This window comes from Calidris pugnax, unplaced genomic scaffold, assembly GCF_001431845.1.
Source record: "Calidris pugnax isolate Ruff unplaced genomic scaffold, ASM143184v1 scaffold31, whole genome shotgun sequence".
NCBI lineage: Eukaryota > Metazoa > Chordata > Aves > Charadriiformes > Scolopacidae > Calidris > Calidris pugnax.
This window is the reverse complement of record NW_015090786.1, coordinates 7,377,742-7,398,473: the sequence shown is the minus strand read 5'-3', so window position 1 is coordinate 7,398,473 and position 20,732 is coordinate 7,377,742. Positions and strand designations below refer to the sequence as shown.

The window sequence follows — 20,732 nt, the reverse complement described above, 5'->3', positions numbered from 1 at the left end:
TAGTTGCTAAGATTCCCTCCCGTCCCCTTAGAAGAACTCTATCTCACTCAAATGACTACAAGCTTCAAGTTGGCTTGCAAACCAAACCACCAGTCACCTTTTTGACTAGGTGGTTTTATTCCAAACTGATAACTGTTATGGTTACCGCATTGAAACTACTGGGGAAGTTCGTCCTCCACGTAAATGGGAGCTAAACATTCACTTGTCAAAAGGTAGAAGATTAGGTTAAATTAAAGACATGAAAGGCTTTCCAGCTTACTCCACAATGCTAGGATTTAGAAGCAACGTGGAATGGACCCTGTGGTACCAAAATTAACATCTACAAAACCCCGAGAATAAAAAAATTAAGACACATTCAATTTTCACACAGGATAGGAACAGAGGGAACAGACAAGGAAGAGATTTGGATTGGACAGAAAACAGGGTGAACAAGGGTCTTAGTATATACTGGCAGAAGATAGAGTACCCAAACAATACAGTTCAAGCTTTAAAATCAAGAAAGAAAAGTGTCAGTAGCTGCTGCCTGCAACAGACAAACTGCAACAGAAACTACAATGAGAATAGAGCTGCTTTTTACACTCTAAAGTTTCCTACAGGATTAATCTCCTAGGAAGACAGTCAAATCCAGTCAATTTTCTTGGAGATGATATAGGAAAATAGTAAGAATGCAGAAGACATACCCGCTTCTCACTGCATACTTCAAGTTATTGCAAAGCACTGGGAGAGAGCTGTCAAAATTTCAGGACACAAGTCAGGCTGGTGACATGTGTCTCTGTCAGGCACTACACTTACACATTTCAAAATGCAGTTGTTACCCTTATTTAACTTCCAAAAAGTGCAAAACAAGATAAAGAGCCACTTTACAGCTACGTAGCATAGATATTTTTGATCTTAAGATTCAACAGTAATCATTTTGAACTAAATAAACACTTCTATGCAGAGCTTCCATTTCAAATATCCAAATGCCGAGACCCAAGATTTCAAAGCAACTACGAGAAAACGTGAAAGTAACAAGGGCACAATTCCATATACTGGCTCAAGGAAAACTGCCAATTACTGAAAAGATTTTTTTCCTATATATGATATCAATATTGAAGTAGTAAAAAACAGAAACAGTAAAAGGATTGTAAAAAGTGAGAAGTTAAATGGTTGTTACTGTAACCAGGTTAAAATGAGTTTGAATTGAGACCCACTCTGCAAGTAACTACTGAATAAAAACGATATATAGAGAGGAAATTGAATTTTCAAATAACAGCCGTGCAGACAAAAGCTGGAATAACATGCCTTGTGCCACTCAACTATCATTCTTCCTTGCACAAAACATAGAATTGTTTTGGTTGGAAAAGACCTTTAAGATCATCAAGTCCAACTCTTAATCCAGCACTGCCAAGTTACCGCTAAACCATGTCCCTCAGCGCCGCATCTACCTGAATGGAAGCTGTAGAGAGGTGGGGTCGGTCTCTTCTCCCAAATTAACAGGCAATAGGACAAGGAAATGGCCTCAAATTGCTCCAGGGGAGGTTTAGATTGGATACTAGGAGAAATTTCTTCACTGAAAGGGTTGTCAAACATTGGAACAGGCTGCCCAGGGAAGTGGTTGAATTGCCATTCCTGGAGGTATTTAAAGAGGTGACCTAGAAACTCTTCTGTCTTATCGGAGTCTGTCAACTTTACCGATAGCAATTTCGAGAAACACAACATAATGAACAGCGCTCTGGACCAGTTGGAACATCATATTTCAATTCAGTCAGGTAGTAAGGTGCTACTTTATAGAAGTAAACATAGTCAAATGACTATAAGAAGAATCTCAGTATGAGATAAGACTCAGAAATTCTTGAAACAGCAGTGCTAGAACTAGGTCAGAAAAGATGCTAAAGGGAAATGGCAGCTACCAAATGAAAACCAACTGCACTTCTCAGTTCCTTGTAAAGGTGCACAAGATTGTATTCTTGGTGTTCAAGAGCTCCAAGGACTACTCACTCCATCGGGAAAAAAAATAAAAAACAACAAAAAGTAAATAATAAGATATATCACAGCCTTTTCAAAACACCACAAAACTTGGGCACAGATGACTCATCAGTTTCACTTAAAAAAAAAAAGTCTCAGCAGCACTTCAGGATAGGGTTTTTAATTTTAATGAAAGGCTAATATCTGAAGCTTCACTGATGATCCCTACCTCCTTCTCACAACCAACAAAAAAAAAATAAATAGGAAAAACAGCAGGCAAGAACAGCAAAAAGTAGGATAGTGTTAAATGCTATAGTCTCTTCTCCAAGCAACTAGAATATTAACTTGAAGTTAGGTCATGTGTCATTATAAACACAATTTGCTGTGGAGTGCATCATCAACTAAGAACTCCTACAACAGCAATGACAATACTGAACAAACCTAACATTTACACAGAATTACCTGCACCTTGGGATACAGCAGAACACAAGGTACTTTGCCTCATGCTTCCAGGAACATAGTTTACCTAGATCGTATGTAATTTTTTGCTGCATGTAATTCACAATAGTGCTGCAAGCCTATGATCTGAAGAACAATACTTGGACTGCTTATGTTTTATAATTAATCCTTACAGTAGTAACAATACGAAGAAGAGTTGCAACAAAACATGACAGAGCATCATCTCTTTTTTCCAAATGCTCATATCCTGCTTGAGAACAAACCAACATGTGGATGAATCACCAATCTTTTTTGTAACAATTTGCCATCTAGAATACCACTGTTGCAACAAGTCTGCTACTACTGATGTGAAAAGGATTGCTAGTGGGCAGAAATCCTCTCCAAATCCAATCTGGAAAAAAAAAAAAAAGTAAAGAAAAGAAAAATAAAAAAGATGTGCAAAAAAAGTTACCTTTGGTTCTATTTGCTCTTCACGGGAGTAATCTGACTTTTGGAGTTTGCCAACTACCCCATTCTTTGCATTAACCATATACATAAGGCAAAGGAAATATAGCAGACAAAAAAAAATGTAAGCAAATCCTTAGAAAACCAAAAAGAACGCAGCTAATGTGTCACTGATCTGTCACAGACAAAAAAATACCCAATGCTAAGACATCAGAAAATGAGGCAAATTACCCATCAATTGTACATTAAAAAAAGCCAACAAGCTCCAAATTACTTTGCCATTTCCTGCGTTTAAAAAAACCCAGAAACACAGATATGTTACAATCAGTCTATTTGGTAAAAAGACTCTGTTTCATGGAATACTGTACATGTTGCAAAGTAATGCAAACCTCTAAAGGAAACTGTACATAAGGAAATGTGACGATAAGAAAATAAGGCAGAAAAAAAACTCCTCTCAGAAACAATGTTTTAAATATTTTCTAAGAAGTCTTGACATTGTATTTGTAGTATTTCAACATCTAATTTTTTGATAGACAGCCTGTACAAAAAACCACGATCCAGAATTAAACACGCAGGTCCCCTGTAGCTAGAGTGAGACGCACTTCAAAAATAATACAGCAGAATATCTTTCTTTCCTAAATTTGATATCAAGCAGAGTGGCAGACACTCAAGGGAAGCCAGAAAACATGGCCTCCCAGTGAGCAAGCTAAAGTGTTTGCTGCCAACTGATGAACAGCATCTTACCGTAGTAGCTTCCTGTGGCGAGGGAAGTTGGAGCTCAGCAGGAATGAGGAATTGAAAACTCCTGCCACACATGCCCACTTGAAGATACGGCAACTTCTAACACAACAGCTGCAAACTCTTCACACTCTGCCCATCTTTGGGTGCCTTTGCCTTGGGTGGGGAGAGGTGGACACCTGAAAAAGGCAGAAACAAAACCACAAATGCTAATTAAGGAACTTTCTCGAATAAGTTAACTATCTTTATAGTTCAAAATTAACTATCACAATACAAGAGAATTTTCCTACACTTTCCAGTCCCTAGATACCAGACACTGTTCAGCCCATGCCCAGCACTCGTCAGTTTATGAGAGTGGATCCTAAACTTGGGATAAGCAGTGTAATTCTCAGCAATTCACAGATTTAGTAAAGTTTTTCTAGTTCTGTAAAGACATAGCAGAATCTTCATGTTTTGCAGTCTCAGGATTTCTAGTTGCACTGTTCCAAATTTTTCCACTTAACCTTTAGAAACTCCCAACAAGTTAGCATGGTTTTAGCTCAATGCTATCTACACTCCTTCATTCATGAACTGCCCATTCACCTTTAAAGTCCCACAATTCACTTTCAAAAATGTTACCCATTCACCACACAACTGCATAGAACTAGAGATATATCCGAGGAACATCAAAGTGCTCATTAGAGACAGGTGCTGGCTATTATCTTTTTACATTTCTGAACCCTCTTTTTTAGAAAGTTTTGTGGAACAGCTGAAGGCAGTGTTCATAAAAACAGAATTGTTCTACTCCTTTCTGTATGAATTTAGGCATTAAAAAGTTGTCTTTTGGCTACAGTTGTAAACTCTGCAACTATGCACAAAATTAAAAATAAACCCACCTATTAACACATGAATATAATACAAGATATTCTTGACAGAGAGTGCAGGGGTAGGGTGAGTGAGGAGAAGAAAAGGTGCAGAATAGAACAAGAGGCAAGAAAAATTTTTAGAAGAGGTCAGGCAACAAAGTTTTCTTAAGCTTGTTTTGGTCAGGGTAACAGTGTCCGCCTGCAGGAAGGCTCAGAGAGGCGCGTGAAGAAGTGAAGCTGAGTAACTGCAACAGGAGTTAAGCAAGGAAGAAAAATCAGAGAGATATCCACATTTTCAAGCCTGGCCGGTGCTCCGAAGGCTCGCACCTCTCCGGGCCGGGAGGGGGCGGCGCAGGAGGGAACCAGCCGAGGCAGAGCCTGAGGGAGGCGCGACGGGAGCCGGCCCCTGCCCTCACGGCAGCAGCTCCCCCAGGACATCACCTCATGTGTTTATCTAGGGAGGAAAGCGAGACTGAAGAGCAAGGCGCGGCCTCTCCCCCTAAAAGCCTCCTGGCCGAGGGTCCCGGCGTGGACCCGCCGCCATAGCCAGGCCGTACCTCCTCCCTGTACCGGCGCCTGCCTCCAACGGTTCTAACGGCTCCTCTGCCCCCAAGCAAGATGGCTGCCGGGCACGAGCTTCTTCTCCCCTATCCAAAATGGCCGCTGGCTGTAGCCGCCGCCCGCCCTGCCTTGCCCGAACGCAAAATGGCCGCCGGGGCGGCCGCGCGCGGCGGGCCACGTGACGTAGGGCTTGGCCAATGGCAGGCGAGAGGAGGGAGGGCGTCGCGCTCGCCTCAGCGCCGTGCCGTGCCGTCGGGGAGGCGGGGCTAAGGCACCGTACTTCCGGGCCGCGTGAGGCGGCCGGCTTCCCTTGGGTGGGTTCCGGCGCGGAGGGGAGGGCGCTGAGGTGTCGGCGGGAGGGCGGCCGGGTACCCCCCCCTGCTGGGGAGGCTCCCCCTCGGGGTGAGGTGAGAGCCGGGAGGGCTGCTGGGGGTGTCCCCGCAGCCTCTTGCTGCATGAGGAAAGGGGAGAGGCCTGGGGTGCGCCGTCCCCCTCCCGCACCCCGCTCCTCAGCCGCCTGAGGGAAGCCGCTTCCCTCCTCAGGCGCCCGCGCCGCAAGGTCGCTAGGACGCGGGGACAGAGAGGGGTGGTCGCCTAGCGACATGCGTGACCGAGGGCAGAGGATTCCCTCTAGCCGGCCCTCAGCGAGTTATGGCCGGCGTGCAGCCGCCTCGCTCGTACCGGCCGGCCTGGTGATTTTTCGAGTCCGCTTTGCCTTGTGTGCCAGGGGGTGTGAAGCTGTGGAATCCCCACAGCGTGATGGGAGGGGTTTTAGTTGGACTTTGTTATTTTTAGTTTACTTCTGGAACAGGCTGCCCAGGGGGGTCGTGGAGTCCCCTTCTCTGGAGATTTTCAAGCCCCGCCTGGATGCAGTCCTGAGTTAATGTGCTCTGGGCGACCCTGCTTTAGCAGGGGAGTTGGACTAGATGATCTCTAGAGGTCCCTTCCAACTCTGACAATTACGTGATTCTGTCAGGTGGATGAAGTCGGGCAGGTGTAGGAACGTTTAGTCTATGAGTTGTACCTTTGTAGCTGTTTAAACCAAGAAGTAGTTTTGATGTAAAACCTGAGTATACATATATATTTTTTTCTTCCTGTATTTAGTAATTCTTGATGAAATCCCATGGGAAGTAGAGGCTTATGCATTCTTTTTAGACGAGGATGTATTTATTACGTTTGTAGTTTCTGAAGATCGAGGGCAAAAAGGGCTAAGGTAGGTATAGCTGCTACTCTGGGCAGCTTAAAGTGAAGTCAGAAGCATTGCAGCTTCCTTGACTTGCAAGTTAAAAGTTTCATATTCTTTCAGGAGCTCTGTTAGTCATGTAATTTTACTAACTACAGGGGGAAAAAAAATGGGGTATTTTGAAACTTCTTTGTTTTACACTTCAAATATTTACCATCTGAAGCAGTAACATTTGTAATTAGATAAACATAACAAAGTAACAAAGCTTTAAGATTTAGCATGCCAAAGCTTGAAGCAAATGCAGCAATTAACATTTCAAGATGTCTGAATTGAGGTTATTTTTATAGCTTTTTTTTTTGAAGTTCACAAAGTAAGACTTTCTTGTGTCATTTTGTGTTTTAATCATCAGCTGCACTGTAATTAAAGATATTAACTTTCAGGTTTATCTGTTCTGTGCTGTTATTATAGAGTAAAAAAAAGAATTTCTAGAATATATTTAAAATAATAAATTATCTTTACCTAGGTAGATGCCAGTTTGCAATGGGTCTTAAAACCATCTGGAAGGACTACAAAGTTCTGATTGTTATGGGAACTAGCCTTGGGCTGGTGCACTGGGGGTGGTTTTACGTCAAGTCCAGTCCTATTTTCCAAGTGAAGACAGAGGACATTGTTCCAGAACCTGGGATTGTGGCATACGTGATGCAAGGGGATCACAAAAGTAAAGAAAAATAGCGTTAGTGCTATGTATTGTGGGTAAGTTACCTACTTAGTTGTATCTATATCTTTGAGGCAGGAGATGAGTCAATTAAATGGGAATTTTCTAACAGATGTAGTCTTGCCGCTCTAACTTTAGTCTTCCAGAATTTTATTATTTTTTTGCAAATGACTTAATCTGGTAGTTACACAGACCCAAAAAATGCATCATACATCTCAAGCTACTGCTAAATCCCAATTGATAGGATCAGTTAAGTGATGGTATTATTGGTCTTACAGATATTTAAAAACAAGGCAATATTCAAGCTTTTGTGACTGGGTCTGCAGAAGTGTCCTTTCAGGTTCAAAACTGCCCAGAAGTAATGGTGACTTTATGTAGTAACAGTATGTGTTGTTAGTAGGGATGGTGATTACAAGAGAGAAGGAACTCAAATATGAGAGAAGCCTAAATACTGTGCATTTGCATAGAAATGTGAATAAATACCCATTTAATTTTTGAAGTGTTTAAGAACTGAAAGAAATGCTAGGCATCTTGAAGTAAGAAACATTTCTTTCAAAAGGAGAGATTTCTTAAAAGTTATTTGAACGATAAAAGCTTTTGTTTCTGAAGTGGTTGCCAGGGAAGCAGTGCTGGATAGTTCAGTTCTTTTGCTCTTGAGTGAAAAAGTCTTTAATGTCGCTACAGTTTTGACATATTCCTACAATTAAGTGCAGTTTATAGTGGCCTGTTACTTATAGACTTAAGGCTAAAACAGCATATAAACTGGTGGTCAGAATTGAGGTTGTTAACAAACATGCATGATTTGTACATTATATGCTTGTATTATATATGATATTAATAGCTTTTCTCAATTAAGAAACCTTTATAGTTTGGTATTTGTTCTTAAGCGAGGTTTTTTTTGTGAAAAATAAAATAGCAGTTCAAGCTATGCAATATTGTCATAAGATTATCCTAATACCTTTCTGATTTTTATTGTAGGTATAATTATCTTTGGAGCTTTTCTTCTGTGAGTGTTGCTGGAAGAAGAGATGAGGAAAACTAGCTGGAGTAGAAAGAACTTTCTGCTTCTGGCAGGACTGTCAGTCATAGCTGTCCATTTTGGAAGCATGCTCGTTAACTTTGTTGCAAAAAAATCTGCTCGATCACATTCAGAAGCTAAAAAGGAAGATCGTCGTGAATGAAATAGTTTACTGCTGTCATTATATATCGTTTTCACGGTAGGATTTAAGCCTTGATTTAAGAGGTAGATCACAGTCAGTCACAGGAATGTCATTATCATACTGTACCTACTGTTCCACATTTAAAATAATCCTTAGCTTTAAAGAATTAAAATGTACTACTTTAAATTTTTAAAGTGCTATGAATTACTGATCTAAGTAAAATGAAATCTGTTTTGTTGTCCAGAATTAAAATCTTTCTTTGAAAATGTCTCGTCTTGAAGCCAAAAAGCCTCCGTTATTTATTAGCGAACCTTTAACTAAAGATACAGTTAGGCAGTCGCTGTCTCTGCTAAGTGGAATATTGAAATCTTGCTATGGTCCTGCTGGTAGACTCAAACAGCTCCACAATGGTGTGGGAGGCTATGTTTGTACAACTTCACAATCTTCAGCCATATTCAGTCGCCTTTCTGTCAGTCATCCTGTATTAAGGGTTTTGACGGCCCCTGTACAGAACCACGTGTCGCGCTTCAGTGATTGCGGCTTGTTTACTGCCATTCTTTGCTGTAGTTTGATTGAAAACTTTAGAAGCCTGAACATTGCATCTTGCACTGTCATTAACATAAGCAAGCATCTTTTGAGTTTATGTATGGACTACCTCAAATCTGAGGCCTGTGGTTGCCGGGTATCTGTGGATTTTAGCAGTCTTGAGACTCTTCTTTGTTTGGTACGTAGTGTATTAACAAGCAAACCTGCTTGCATGCTTGACAAACAAGAAGTTGAGCATCTCGCCACGCTGATTTTAAAGGCTTTTATGTTTACTGTTCCATCTCACGTTGAGACTAATGCTGTTTTAGGAAAGTGTATAATAGTACCTGTGAAAGGTAAAAGAGTTGTGGATTCTACAGTTCTACCTGGACTACTCATAGAAACACCAGAAATTCAATCGGCAAAGCCACTTACTGTCAAAAGAAGTTGTTCGAACATGATCAAGATAGCACTTTTCTGTGTGTCCATGTCAGGAGACCTCTTCAGCCCTGAAGAAGGAACTATAACAGTCCATCATGGAATTTCTCTAGAAATGTCAGAGCTGAATCAGTTGCTTAATGTAGGAAAGCAGCTGGTTAATGATGAGATTGGCCTTGTCGTGTGCCAGAAAGTTATCCATCCATCCTTGAAGCAGTATCTGAAAGAGAACCATGTCATCGCTGTAGACAGAGCTGGGCTCTCTCTGATGGAACCTCTGAGTCGGATGACAGGTAACAAGCTGGTTTTCTGTACTGGTTTTCATCTTGTAATGAAAGCCAGTCTAGGTTGGTCACTGCAAAGTAAGGATTTCTGTTTGTATCCTATCTTAGCAGCTGAGCAAGAGTTGATCTTTTCCAGTCTGAAAACCATTTTAAAAGTGAGATTGGTCTTTTGCAGGCTCTAATGATTGTGTATACTTGTGGAGGTATACAGCACAAGTGATTACCAATTGCTGCATGAGGAATATCCAATTATAGTTACTGCAAATGCAGATTATTTTCAAACTCTTATCTAGTGAGAATAAAACAGTCGTTTTTTTTAAATCTTAAACTATCACTAAGTCCTGTACTTTGAAAACATACTGGTTTCTGTTTGTGATTTCCTGTGTAGATTGAAATGTTAGGTATTGAAGAATATATATAATTTAAAAAGCCAAGAGGAAAAAAGTTCCTGCTTTATGAAATGCAACAGATAGCTGTTCTGATGACAGTAATACATACTGTTCTCTGCTTTTCTTAATTGTACAGGTTCAAAGCCTATAGCTTCCATACATTTGTTGTCTCCCAGTTGTTACGGCAGTTTGAAAGATGTGCGCATTGAGAGTTTTGCTTCAAAACATTTTGTGCATCTAATTCCTAATGACACAGTTGTCTGCAGCTTGATACTCTGTAACAGAAATGAAACAGCATGGGATGAATTGAAGGTAGGCAAATTTTCTTGAAATCTTCCTTGAAAAGTTATGTTTGTAATGAAAAAAAAATTAAAAAGTTATGAGAAACAGATACAGTGAGTTTAGAAAAGTGATTTTTTCAGTACATAAATGGAGCTTAGTTTGGGTTTAGGTATACAATTTCAAGAAAGCAATTCAGAAATGCCCTTATTTCTAGAATTTCAAAATTCTTAAAGTGCTTATGTTCATTTTGTGCTTCTGTTTTAATATGGGAAGTTGTTTAGGGACAGAAACATTTTTCACTTGTTCTTGTCCTGGATAAATGTTTTCAGTCACATTACTTGGTCTATGAGAGCATAGAGAAAAAATTGCCCAGCAAAAGGCCAGCAGCAGTACCTGCAATGGTAGTCAAGCATAGCTTTGCATTGAATAGTTGATCTCGAAATGTCATTGATACTGATGGGCTTTTTATATATAACCCTGTTTTGCAAAAAGAAGGAATAAAATATAGCACTTTTTAGTTCTGCTTTTCCATACCAAGTGTGGACAAATAAAGGCAATTTCTTATTGAGTGAGTGAGGTTTTGGAAATCACTCAGCAGCTTTATATCCACACATAATTCAAGTTTATGAAGTCTGTACTAGAAACTATTGAAAATTTTATTCTAGTAGTTTTTTCAATGGGGGAAGATTCTATTAATCGTTGTATGTCTAATGAGAAATTAATACGGTTTTCAGCGTGCCTGTGAAACTGCAGAACATGTGCTACAGTTAACAATCAAGGAACCTTTGGCATTGTTAGGAGGTGGCTGTACAGAAACTCACTTGGCATCGTACGTAAGACACAAGGTATTTAAGACAAGGGTTTTTTAAAGCTGCTTGATATACTTAGGAAACAAGAATTTATGTTAAAACACTTGTCTTTTATAGATTATTGTTGCATTTTTGCTGCCTAATGACTAATATAAAACAGGTCTATTTGAAGCACTCGGTGCTAATTACATCTTTCAGACTTGTTAATACTGTATTTTTACTCGTTAAGTCTTTTGGTATTTATTATGTGAGTGCTTATTTTTTAAATGTTAAAATAAAAAATATGTAGAATCTTTATACTGAAAGATAATCATGCAGAGCTCAGCTTTGACTTGTCTAGAAATTTTTTCTATTGTGGAACAATCATCACGAACAATTTTTTTAGATAAGACTGAACCATCTGTTTAAAAAAAAAGGCAATAGTATGATGTAGGTTTGATTTAAAATTATTTCTGTAAAATACTGCTCTAATTTTCTGTTTCCTGTGTTTGTTTTTTTAGAGTTGTAGTCTGTCGACCAGCAATTTTAAAGATATAGATTGTTCTCGGACACAATACCAATTGGTTGCTGATGGTTTTTGCCGTTCTCTGGAGTCTGTAGCTTGCTCCCTGAATCATGATGATGGAGAAATTCTTACAGACTTGGTTTATGGACACTGTTGGTTTGTTCCATCAGGTTTTCCCTCTGTCTCTAATTGGTCAGATCTAGTTTCAAAATGTGGCTGTGGGATTAATGGTAACGCTGAGAATCTCAGCTGGAGGCTTTTGCAGGGCCAGTTTGGCTCCCCTGTTATACAGGGCTGCCCTAAAGAGCCCTCAGTAAAAGTTGCTGACTTTCTGACATTAGACTGTTTTGCTGCAAAGTGTAGTGGCCTACAAGTAGCTTTGGAGACAGCCAATCTGATTTTGGATCTCTCATATGTAATTGAAGATCAAAATTAGCTCTGATCTTATAGTGAATTGGGTTGCGAAGCAAGGTACTTAATTGAAAGCAGGGTACTACATAATGCGTTAAGATACTTTAAATGGTTAGAATGTGGACGACAGAAATTTTAAATCAAACAGTTTGCCATTGCATACTCTTCTGATTGCTAATCTACTGTGCCCTCAAGCATTTTCAAATGTTTAATTTTTTGTTAGGAACTGTTAAATGATTAGCCAAATATACAGTGAATCATAGTAACATATGACTTACAAGTATTCAAATTAGTGTATTCAAAAGAGTGAATGACACTTCAAAAAATTGAGTTTCTTGTGTCCTTCTGGGAGATTTGAATGTTCTCCTTCAGTAAATAAGTGCTGAATTTAAGGAGACGTATGAAATTCCCTCCTCATTAAGCAAAATTTTGGATGTTTCTGTTAGCTCTGTGGCATCTCCAAAGGAAGGGGAAAATGAATCCACTTGCTGAGAAAACATATGTTAAAGATTAGAATTTATGTGGTCTCAGCAAAAGCTTTACACGTTCAAACAGACTCTTGTATTGCAACAGAACTTCAGCACTGGTATTTTTAATTTTGTAGGTAAAAAAGAAAGCTTTCCTTAATAAATACCTTGAGCCACTTTGTTTTCAAATTTTGTTCTTAGGATCTTGTCACCGTATATCATATTGCACTTTTTTTCTCTAAATGACTGGAAAATTTTAATTCCTATGTAATTTATTTAGCAAATTATTAAAACTCACCCTGGACATCTTAAGGTAGCAGGTAGGTAATGGAAGATTTGAAAAGAAATGGCAGACTGTGTGGAAAAAACTTTTGTAAAGTGCACCTTGATTGTCTTCTGTGGGGTATAGGACAGTGTATAAATGTTTCTATCATTTAAGCAAAGCTGCAAGAAAGAACGTCCCACTTACCATTCAATTAACTCTTTGATTGTGCATAGCTTCTTTTCTTTTAATGAAGTAAGGCTTTAAGCTTCTCAGGCTTGTTTTGATCTTTAAATAAGGCTGTAGACTGAATGATCGAAACTTTTTCTCATTTTCAGCTTGCATGCAAGATCAAAAGGGGTGTTACAATTTCTTGCTTAAACTCATTTTCTTTGCCCCTTTTCTTCTCCCTTTTTGTTTTCAGTCACAAGGGACAAATTGTTCATGACACGCTTTTCCAGAAAACAGCCGTGTTAGTTATAGAGTAGTCTGCTTATTTGTTTTCTTGTCTCTTAAGTTTTTAATATATTTACTGAGTATAAGCAGTAGAATTGTTTTATATAACACAGTTTTGAAATATATAATTAAAAACAGATCTTTCCAGACCTTTTGTACAAAGTCCTTTTCATTTCAAGAGCATAAATAATCATTTTCTCACTGGAAAAAATGAAAAGTTATTTAAAGTTCTTTATCTTTTTATGACCTGAAATGATTGCTTCAGTGCTATAAGGCGTCCTTTGGGAATTGGTGGAAGAATGTTACAAGGGTTGAGATGGAGGCTGTTCAAAGTTGGTTACTAAAAAGGCTGCTTTAATATCTTGATCCTCCCATATACCATAAACCAAATGAAAACATCAGGAATAATGAAGCCAAATGATGGTGTATATCTTAAAGCACAGAAGAATCTTGGTAATACTTCATCTAATTATGAGTCTCTAACTCAAAGTGTCGAATTAGAGTATTTTGCTTCCTATAATATCAGTTTGTTATGCAGTGCAAAAATGTTGAATTTAGTGACTACAGCTGTGAAGTGAAAATTAAAACAATATTTAAATAGAAGTAGTTGCTAGTGTTCTTTTGTCTTGGTGTCTGAAAGTTGGTTCACAGCTTCTATAAAACCATTGTTAGATCTGATTCCATTCTGGTTTTTTTCTCTGCCCCCCTCACGGTTTTAAGAAAATCACACATTAGAAAATTATTTAAAAACCAATTAATTTTTGGTGAGCAGTTCAGATATAAATGAATTTTTACCTGAAGATTGTTTCATATATAGATAGTTTTAATAACAATGAATTTTTTTCTCCTAATGTGAATGAAAAGGATAAATGAGCAGCTGGCAGTGCTGGTAATTGGGCGGGTGAAGTTCGGTTCTCAGTTGTGCTACAGTCTTCCCAAATCTTTGGTGGTTAGAGTTACCCTATCTTTAGTGGGTAACATAGGGGGCATACAACTTTGGATACTGTTTAAAATGCAAGTAATTAGAATTTTGACTCCCAGTGCAAGAGCAGCAAAAATAACTTTGCTGGACTCCCATGTTTTATCATAAAACTTAGATGCAAAAATGGTGGTTCTTTTTTATGTCGGTATGTTTTTTAAATTGACAAAATGAAATATCCCCAGTTATAAGTCCTGTGAGAAGTGACTATGGTTTTATTCCTGCTCCCCTTGGAATTTAAAGTTTAATCAGTGGGAAAAATTAGCATTACACAAGTATTATTAAGAGACAAGTGTTTTCTGATCATGACCTCAGTCATGTCTGTTGACTTCCACACATTGCTCAGAGGCTATTAATTTAAATTTTAATAATTCTACTGGTAATGCACAAAGAGTAAGAACATTCATCTCCAATATTCTTAGCTGTGTTAATGCTCCAGGCCTAGCAGGAGTGAAAAGCAGTGCTGTATTATAATCACTCAGGTCAGCATATTTAAGTAAGATGCCAGTTTAATATAGTTGCTCCTCAGTTCAGTATTTCAGTTTTCATTTGGTGTTTCAGTTCAGTTTAGTATTTAAAACTTTGAAGTGACGATCTGCGAATACTGATTAATTTAGGAATCTTTAGTATTTCTATTATTGCATCTCCTATTTCAAGTAGACATACTATTCAACATTACTGTTTTCACATTGGCAAAGAATGGAGAATATCTGTTTTTCACTGATTTCTGCTGCTGATTTGTGAATCTGTAGTCATTCTGAGCCATATGTGAAGTCTTTTTCTGTCTATGTTCCTATCTATAAAATGCAAACAAAGATAACCTGTCTTAAGGTGTGGAGCTTTGTGGGCGAAGAGCTCCAAGTAAGGTCCAGATGTAGAGTGAAGAACTCCTGGCTGCACACGAACAAAGACAGATACTTCAAAACAAACTCAAATCCTTCCTAAAATATCATAGGGAACTTTGGCCAGGATTTATGTAGACTCCTTAAAGCAGTCTGCTGGGTAAAACTCCCCTGTTCTCCCTGTATATTAAACCTGGCTGCATTTTCTTTTTCTCTGAAATTTCAGCAACAGTATATTACTGTTGCTAATGGTAACCTAATGTATTGCCTTAGATCTTCAGTTCACATACCCAGAGAAATGTGACCTTAAAGACCTGTAGAGGAATGGCTGAATGTCAAGACGAACCTTGCCAGACACCTCAGCAATCCTTACTGTATTATGTATGTCTTCAGAGTCTCTGCTCTGCATGTGTTTCAGACCAGATGTTCATATGATGCTAATCCTTGAAGAGAGGAAAAACAGATTTATGAGTTTGGGAAATATAACTTTACTGTATATTACTGATATTTTTTATTTATTCAGAAGTGTTTGGGCATTTTCAGGCTAATCAGCTGTTATAATATTAGATCTGTCCCAGTAAGGGAAGAGATAATTTGTTGTTGTCAAAGCTTGTAAGAAAAACATTGCTTGGAATATCACAGGCACAGTAGGGCATGTACAAAATAAATCACCTTGCCCCAAAATGGAATTTTTGAATTTTACTGGTGTCCTTATTTTGCTGTTGATGAGTAGCAAAATGTAGTAGTTGTCACATTTTCAGCAGTGCCATGTGAAGTGACTCATGTAAGTACTACACTGTTCAGTCTCAGAAGAATCAATATCCATGAGTCAGTCGTGTCATAGGAAGAACTTTTTAAACTGGATTTGCCTTTACTACTGCTCTGAAGAGGCAGAAACAGTCTGTTTTTTATTGCAAAGAGGCTGCCTCCAGCATGCTTATAATTTGTGCAGACAGGCTTTTTGAGAACTCAGTTTCTTGTCACATTAGATTGTTTATTTTGAGAATTTTAGTACCTTTTTATCCAGTAATGTAAATACAAGTTATTTCTACCTGCTTGTCAGCAGAGTTAAATTGCACAGAACTAATAAATAACTTCTTGACTGGTAACACTGTGATCTTAAATTCTCAGTTAAGAAATACCTTTACTTTTTGCCTGTAAACATTACACTGTATAAATTAGTCATGCACACTGTAAGCTGAAAAGTATATACAGGTTTATTCTTTATGCGGGAAGCAGAAATGTGGTCACAGCATTTGTAGATAGAGTCACAACGTCATTAGTCCAGAGACCAAAATAATTAATTGCAGAATAGGTTCCAGGATTGGGCTGGGCACTTTGTATCTTTAACTGTACTGGCTTTCATTATTCTTGACCTAGATTTACATTAAACATAAATATATTGTAGACATACCTCCTGCAGAATTTTATTTTCATACCTTACAACAAACCGCTTCATAAACTTGAACTCTCCAATCTGCTAGCACATGAAAACCTTTTATTCAAGCTTTCAGCATGTGCCTTGAAGGCCACAGCTGTGTACTGTCTGGCTTCTACAGGCTGATTACTGGTGTCGTTATTTTCTGTCCTGACAACATCAGCTCTCTTCAGGTACACATTAACCACACACTAAATACTCGCTGCTTATTATTATAACACAATTACGTGTTGTCTGCTAAGCATTTGTGTGGGAACATACCACAACATCAACAGCTATTCCTTATCAATAACTTTCTTCTCATGAACCTTCGAGTCTTTTTGCAAGTAGAAGAGCTGAATCACCTCTTTTTAATATTTAAAAGCCATCCTTAGTATCTTCTCCCTTAAGGTTTATGATATTGTTAGTTTGATCAGTTACACCTGGTGAGTAGTGGAGTAAAAAAAAAAAAGGGAGCTTGGGGTGAAAAAATGAGTTCCCTGGTCTGTAGCAATGACTCAGCAAGATTCCGAGTTATCCCTTGTGTGGGGTGTGCAAGATCCTCTGCTGAGGTATTTTCAGGGGATTGTAGGGACTGGGGTAATTCCAGTGCTTGAAAGACTTTGTGACTCTGAGAGGCAGAAGCAGAACTATTACTCCTTGTCCACATGCCAGCAGACCCTAAGCTCTAGCAGTTTTTGTCTTAGGGTTTCTGGTACGTTTGATTTGATTACAAGTGCACTTTTGCAGGTGAATCTCATGGGTTGTCCGTGGCCGGGTGCCAGGCGCCCACCCAGCCACTCCCTCACTCACCACCTCAACAGGACAGAGAGAGACAATGGGATGAAAACCCTCCTGGGTCGAGATAAACTGCCTCCTGATGCCTTTCTCTCACTTTTAACTCCTCGCTGACAAGTGGTATTTTGCCCTTTCTTAAACCTGCTTCTGTGAAGATACTGCTGGCCTGTGCCCTGTGGTGCGGTGGCTGGGACAGGCCTCTCCCCTCACAGGCCCCAGGGCCCCTTCTGCTGAAATACCCCCCAGGGTGCCATTTTGTGAGCCCTCCCTTAATCATCCTTGGAGGACATGGGGAAAATCACTCATTTTAAAGAAACTTGGAGCTGGGGGGGGAAGAGCCCTAGAGATGGTAGCAAAGCAAAGCCTAATCCTGGAGGAGGTGCTTGATAAAAGAGATTTTGTTTGTGTGGTGAACGCTCAGGAGGAACATGTGCCCCTCCTGGAGATCAACCAGCCAAAAGGCCTAATCTCAAAAAAACAGCAGAAGAGGCAAAAAAACCTCCCAACTTCTAATTGGATGTAGGTGGTGTAAAGGTGCAGTTGCTGATGGCTGTTATCCAGGGCAGGTGTGACAGGGTGCCGTGCTCCCCAAAGAGGCAGATCACAAGGGGCTGCCTGTGGAGAAACAAGGGCTCAAAGCTGTGCTTAAGGCCTGAGGAGTTTCATGAAATGGGCGCTTTCTGGGAAGGCCATGATGGCTTCCCACTATTTTGAGAAGGGGAATGGCCCCAGAGCCACATCGTGTCAAGAGTTCAGATGGAAGACCAGCTACCAATAGCCATAAAAGCTCCTTAAGCTTGGCCTGAGGATATGAGCATGTATGTGATACAGAGGATCAACCCATGGCATTTTTCTCATTGCATGAGTGTTGCAATCCACGCAGTGACTCCAAAAGGTGAGTTTTTCTATATTAACTTTGCACCAGTATGATGCCTACTAAACAGGAGTGTGTGGTATGGCTGCCTCTCTGCTAGCCTTTTTTCTCTTTGTTGCTTTCCATTACTTCAATTTTAAGCAAGCAAGGAAATATTTTTTCTGTAACTAAAAAAGGTAGGACAAATTCTTCACTTTGTTTTATATTCCTTGACCCTGGCCTGCTGTTTTTTGCTGGGGGCAGCGAACAGAGATGAGAAAAGGAAAAATTAGATTTTTAGTTTGTGCTCAAGTTCTCTTTGGATGTTTAAAATCATGATCCTAGAAAGCATCTCCTGAAGTATGTGTCCCTGTGTTTCGTAAGTTTCATGTAGTTCAGCGATCAGCATTGCACTGATTTCCATGCTTTGTGTTTGGCCCAGGTATCTTTGCTGAATCAGGTCTTGAACTGTCCTGTCATGATGCGTTACTTGTAAACATGAACTTTTCCATAAATTATGCTTTTCCAGTATTACACAAAGGCACTGAAGTGTGTGGCCTGGCCACTCAAATGTGTTAATGTTACCCAGATGGGAACGTTTATAAAGTTGCTTTTAGCCGAAATATGATTAATCAGGCAGTAGCTAAGTCAGTTGAAGATGTCCCTACTCTTACCTTTGAAATAAACGGTTTTATATTTGTTGGTAATTAGAAGAATATAATGTAAAATGCTAAGAAAGTGGAATACTTGAACCCTGCATTGCATAATCCAGTCTTCCCTCTTTTTTTTTTTAATTGGTTGCTGCGGGCCTTTACAAATAAAGTATTCATCCCCAAAGCAAAGCAGCAGAGAAATTAGTTTAGATTTTTAATAATGAAAATGGCTGTGTAAAATCTTCCTTTGAGTACTGAAATACTATAGATCAAATAAGAAAAGCCACATGCACTTGATGTCTTTGTGAATGTAAAATCTCTTCAATGAAGTCTTTATATATCTGTTCAAAAAAATGATAGCATTCTGAGAGGAGCATGAGTGCACATGCATCCTGCTTTTAGGTGTTAAGAAGATCCATTGCATCTGTTTAATCAAAATGGCTGCTAAATGAAAAAATCTTATTCCTAAACTGCCTGCAAAACAGCAGATGTCACTCCAATCTTTCTCTCTGGACCAGAGAAGAATTTGCTTCTGTACAAGAGTAACTCACGTGTGATATTATTGCTTATGTTTAATATAGGGTATGTTGAAGAATAGATGCAGTACGTTACAGAATTTCTGAGGTTTATCATTACTTGCTCTTTTACCTACTAGAGAAATGCTGTTTCTGGGCTGTCTCCATTTGGATCTGTGTATGTTAGCATGAGGTGGAACCAATTTATGAAGAGATGTGGGCCATGAGTAGCAAAACAAACCTTTCTCTAATTAATGGCCTATGTTTAAGACAGTGGAGTTATTAACTGAGAAATATACACAGTTGCATGGCTGAATTTTCTAAGCAATTGCTTTAGTATTGCATTATTACAGTTCTTAAATTCAGGATGAAGTTAACAGCAAATAGTTTGAATAAGAAGTTTATTTCAGTGTTCTTAGTTTGGTCATTACAATTGCTAACTTTATTACAAATTTGTATGTATAGAAGCCCAGAAAGAAAGTCTTAGGTTTCTTGAGGTAGTGCTGATGTAAGTATGCACATATTGTGTGACTTTATACGTAGTGCTGCAAAATCTTGTGGTAAGGTGGCAAAATTGAGTTTTCTGCATGACAAAGTTAGAGGGTCAGAAGTGTCTGCAAACTCCATAGTAGATGCTGTGAGTACTCGGTGTATTTTTGGCAGTGTGGTTTCAGTGTGTGCCTGGTGTTGATAGGTTTGGTTTTCTAAGCTGATCAGGTTCTAAATCCTACGTTGCTATTGTCTCTAAAGCTGCCGGAGTAGAAAGCAAGATTCTTCTGATTCTATAGGTCTCTCTTAGTTGCTTAAAACTCTCACTTTTAGGCATAAAGTCACCCAGGACTACATCTGAATCTAGTGGCTGAGTTAAGGGAGGGAAGATGGAGTAGTTCTTACACTGGGGGGGGAGAAGTTTTACAATATCAAAATGCACTTTACGGGAAAACAATGGTGGTGTTTTGGTTTGTTTTTAGGTTTTGTTTTGTTTTTAAATTAAAAGAACAGTATAGCCCCACATCATTCTGTTTTAAGAACATTAGGCTTAAGGAGCCTGTGTTACAGAAGACAAAAGCTGGGGAATTGTAGATATCTTTGGCATTATGCAAAAGTATAATTTTTTTGTGTTTACCTGTAAGTTCAATCTTCAATTATTAGTTTTTGTCCTGAGACCTGGATCCTAGCAGTATTAAAAGATCTGCTGTTTAAAAGCTTTGCAAGCACATATGGCCTCTGCTCCAGTAAATGCACAATCTGTTACTAGGTCTTGGTATTTTAAATAACTGATTTTCCCTTCCACCCTTAAGCCCTATTTTTTTTTAATCTTGTGATTATTTTTGAAGAGAGATGAGAAGGAAAGAACTCAGTTGCATTTTCCCTTTTTTGTTTCCTCTTTTAAATCCACACCACTATTAAGTGGTTGAAAAGACATGAACTTACCATTTTTTAAAAAGTCATTGTAAGAAAACTAGTTTTGGGCATTACACAGTGGGGGAGGAAAAAGGGAACAGAATTCCTTGAGTGGTTCTTGACAGTTGCTTAAAGAGGCCGTAAACAATATCTGAAAATTTTGCAGACGTAATTGCCCAGCCTCCAAGAGAGGTGTCTATGTGAACTGGAAAAAAAAAAACAACAAAAAAACAAACAAACAAAAACCTAAAACCAAAGCCCAAGGCTTAACTAGGAATAGTTTCACCTCTGAGATAAAGCAGAGGTGAGTTTACATTTTGCTGTCAAATATTTTGCTTGAAGCTTTGCATACTGAAAAATGTTGCAGATAGTTACCTTTTTAACAGGTTAA

General features: G+C 38.9%; 2 protein-coding genes across 12 annotated transcripts in view; one reads left to right on the top strand and one right to left on the bottom strand.

The window, feature by feature from the left end:
* Positions 1 to 5,123, bottom strand: part of SLX4IP (SLX4 interacting protein) — a 74,650-nt gene extending 69,527 nt beyond the window's left edge. The window contains exons 1-2 of one of the 4 annotated variants that reach the window (XM_014966310.1): positions 4,991 to 5,123; positions 3,595 to 3,767 (exon numbers count right to left, since the gene is read on the bottom strand). The gene's annotated coding sequence lies outside the window, so the exon portion shown is untranslated. The other 3 variants (XM_014966314.1, XM_014966313.1, XM_014966312.1) reach the window with 3 other exon arrangements.
* A 117-nt stretch (positions 5,124 to 5,240) lies between these two features.
* MKKS (McKusick-Kaufman syndrome) lies at positions 5,241 to 13,483 on the top strand. 8 transcript variants are annotated; one of them, XM_014966453.1, is made up of 7 exons: positions 5,284 to 5,308; positions 6,099 to 6,207; positions 6,701 to 6,930; positions 7,871 to 9,308; positions 9,825 to 10,000; positions 10,705 to 10,815; positions 11,280 to 11,720. In XM_014966453.1, exons 4-7 carry the CDS (start codon positions 8,318 to 8,320, stop codon positions 11,718 to 11,720), a joined length of 1,719 nt encoding a protein of 572 aa, XP_014821939.1. In that variant the 5' UTR covers positions 5,284 to 5,308; positions 6,099 to 6,207; positions 6,701 to 6,930; positions 7,871 to 8,317. The 8 variants fall into 8 exon arrangements, with proteins under 8 accessions (XP_014821942.1, XP_014821941.1, XP_014821944.1 ...); XM_014966457.1 differs by lacking the exon at positions 5,284 to 5,308 and adding an exon at positions 5,309 to 5,401 and having other exon boundaries at positions 6,705 to 6,930; XM_014966451.1 differs by lacking the exon at positions 5,284 to 5,308 and adding an exon at positions 5,309 to 5,401.
* The last annotated feature ends 7,249 nt before the right edge of the window (positions 13,484 to 20,732 follow it).

Coding starts and splice junctions, on each gene's coding strand:
- MKKS (XM_014966450.1), top strand. CDS start 8,318: ATGTCTCGTCTTGAAGCCAAAAAGCCTCCGTTATTTATTAGCGAACCT. Junction 9,309..9,824: donor ACCTCTGAGTCGGATGACAG/GTAACAAGCTGG, acceptor TTAATTGTACAG/GTTCAAAGCCTATAGCTTCC. Junction 10,001..10,704: donor CAGCATGGGATGAATTGAAG/GTAGGCAAATTT, acceptor TACGGTTTTCAG/CGTGCCTGTGAAACTGCAGA.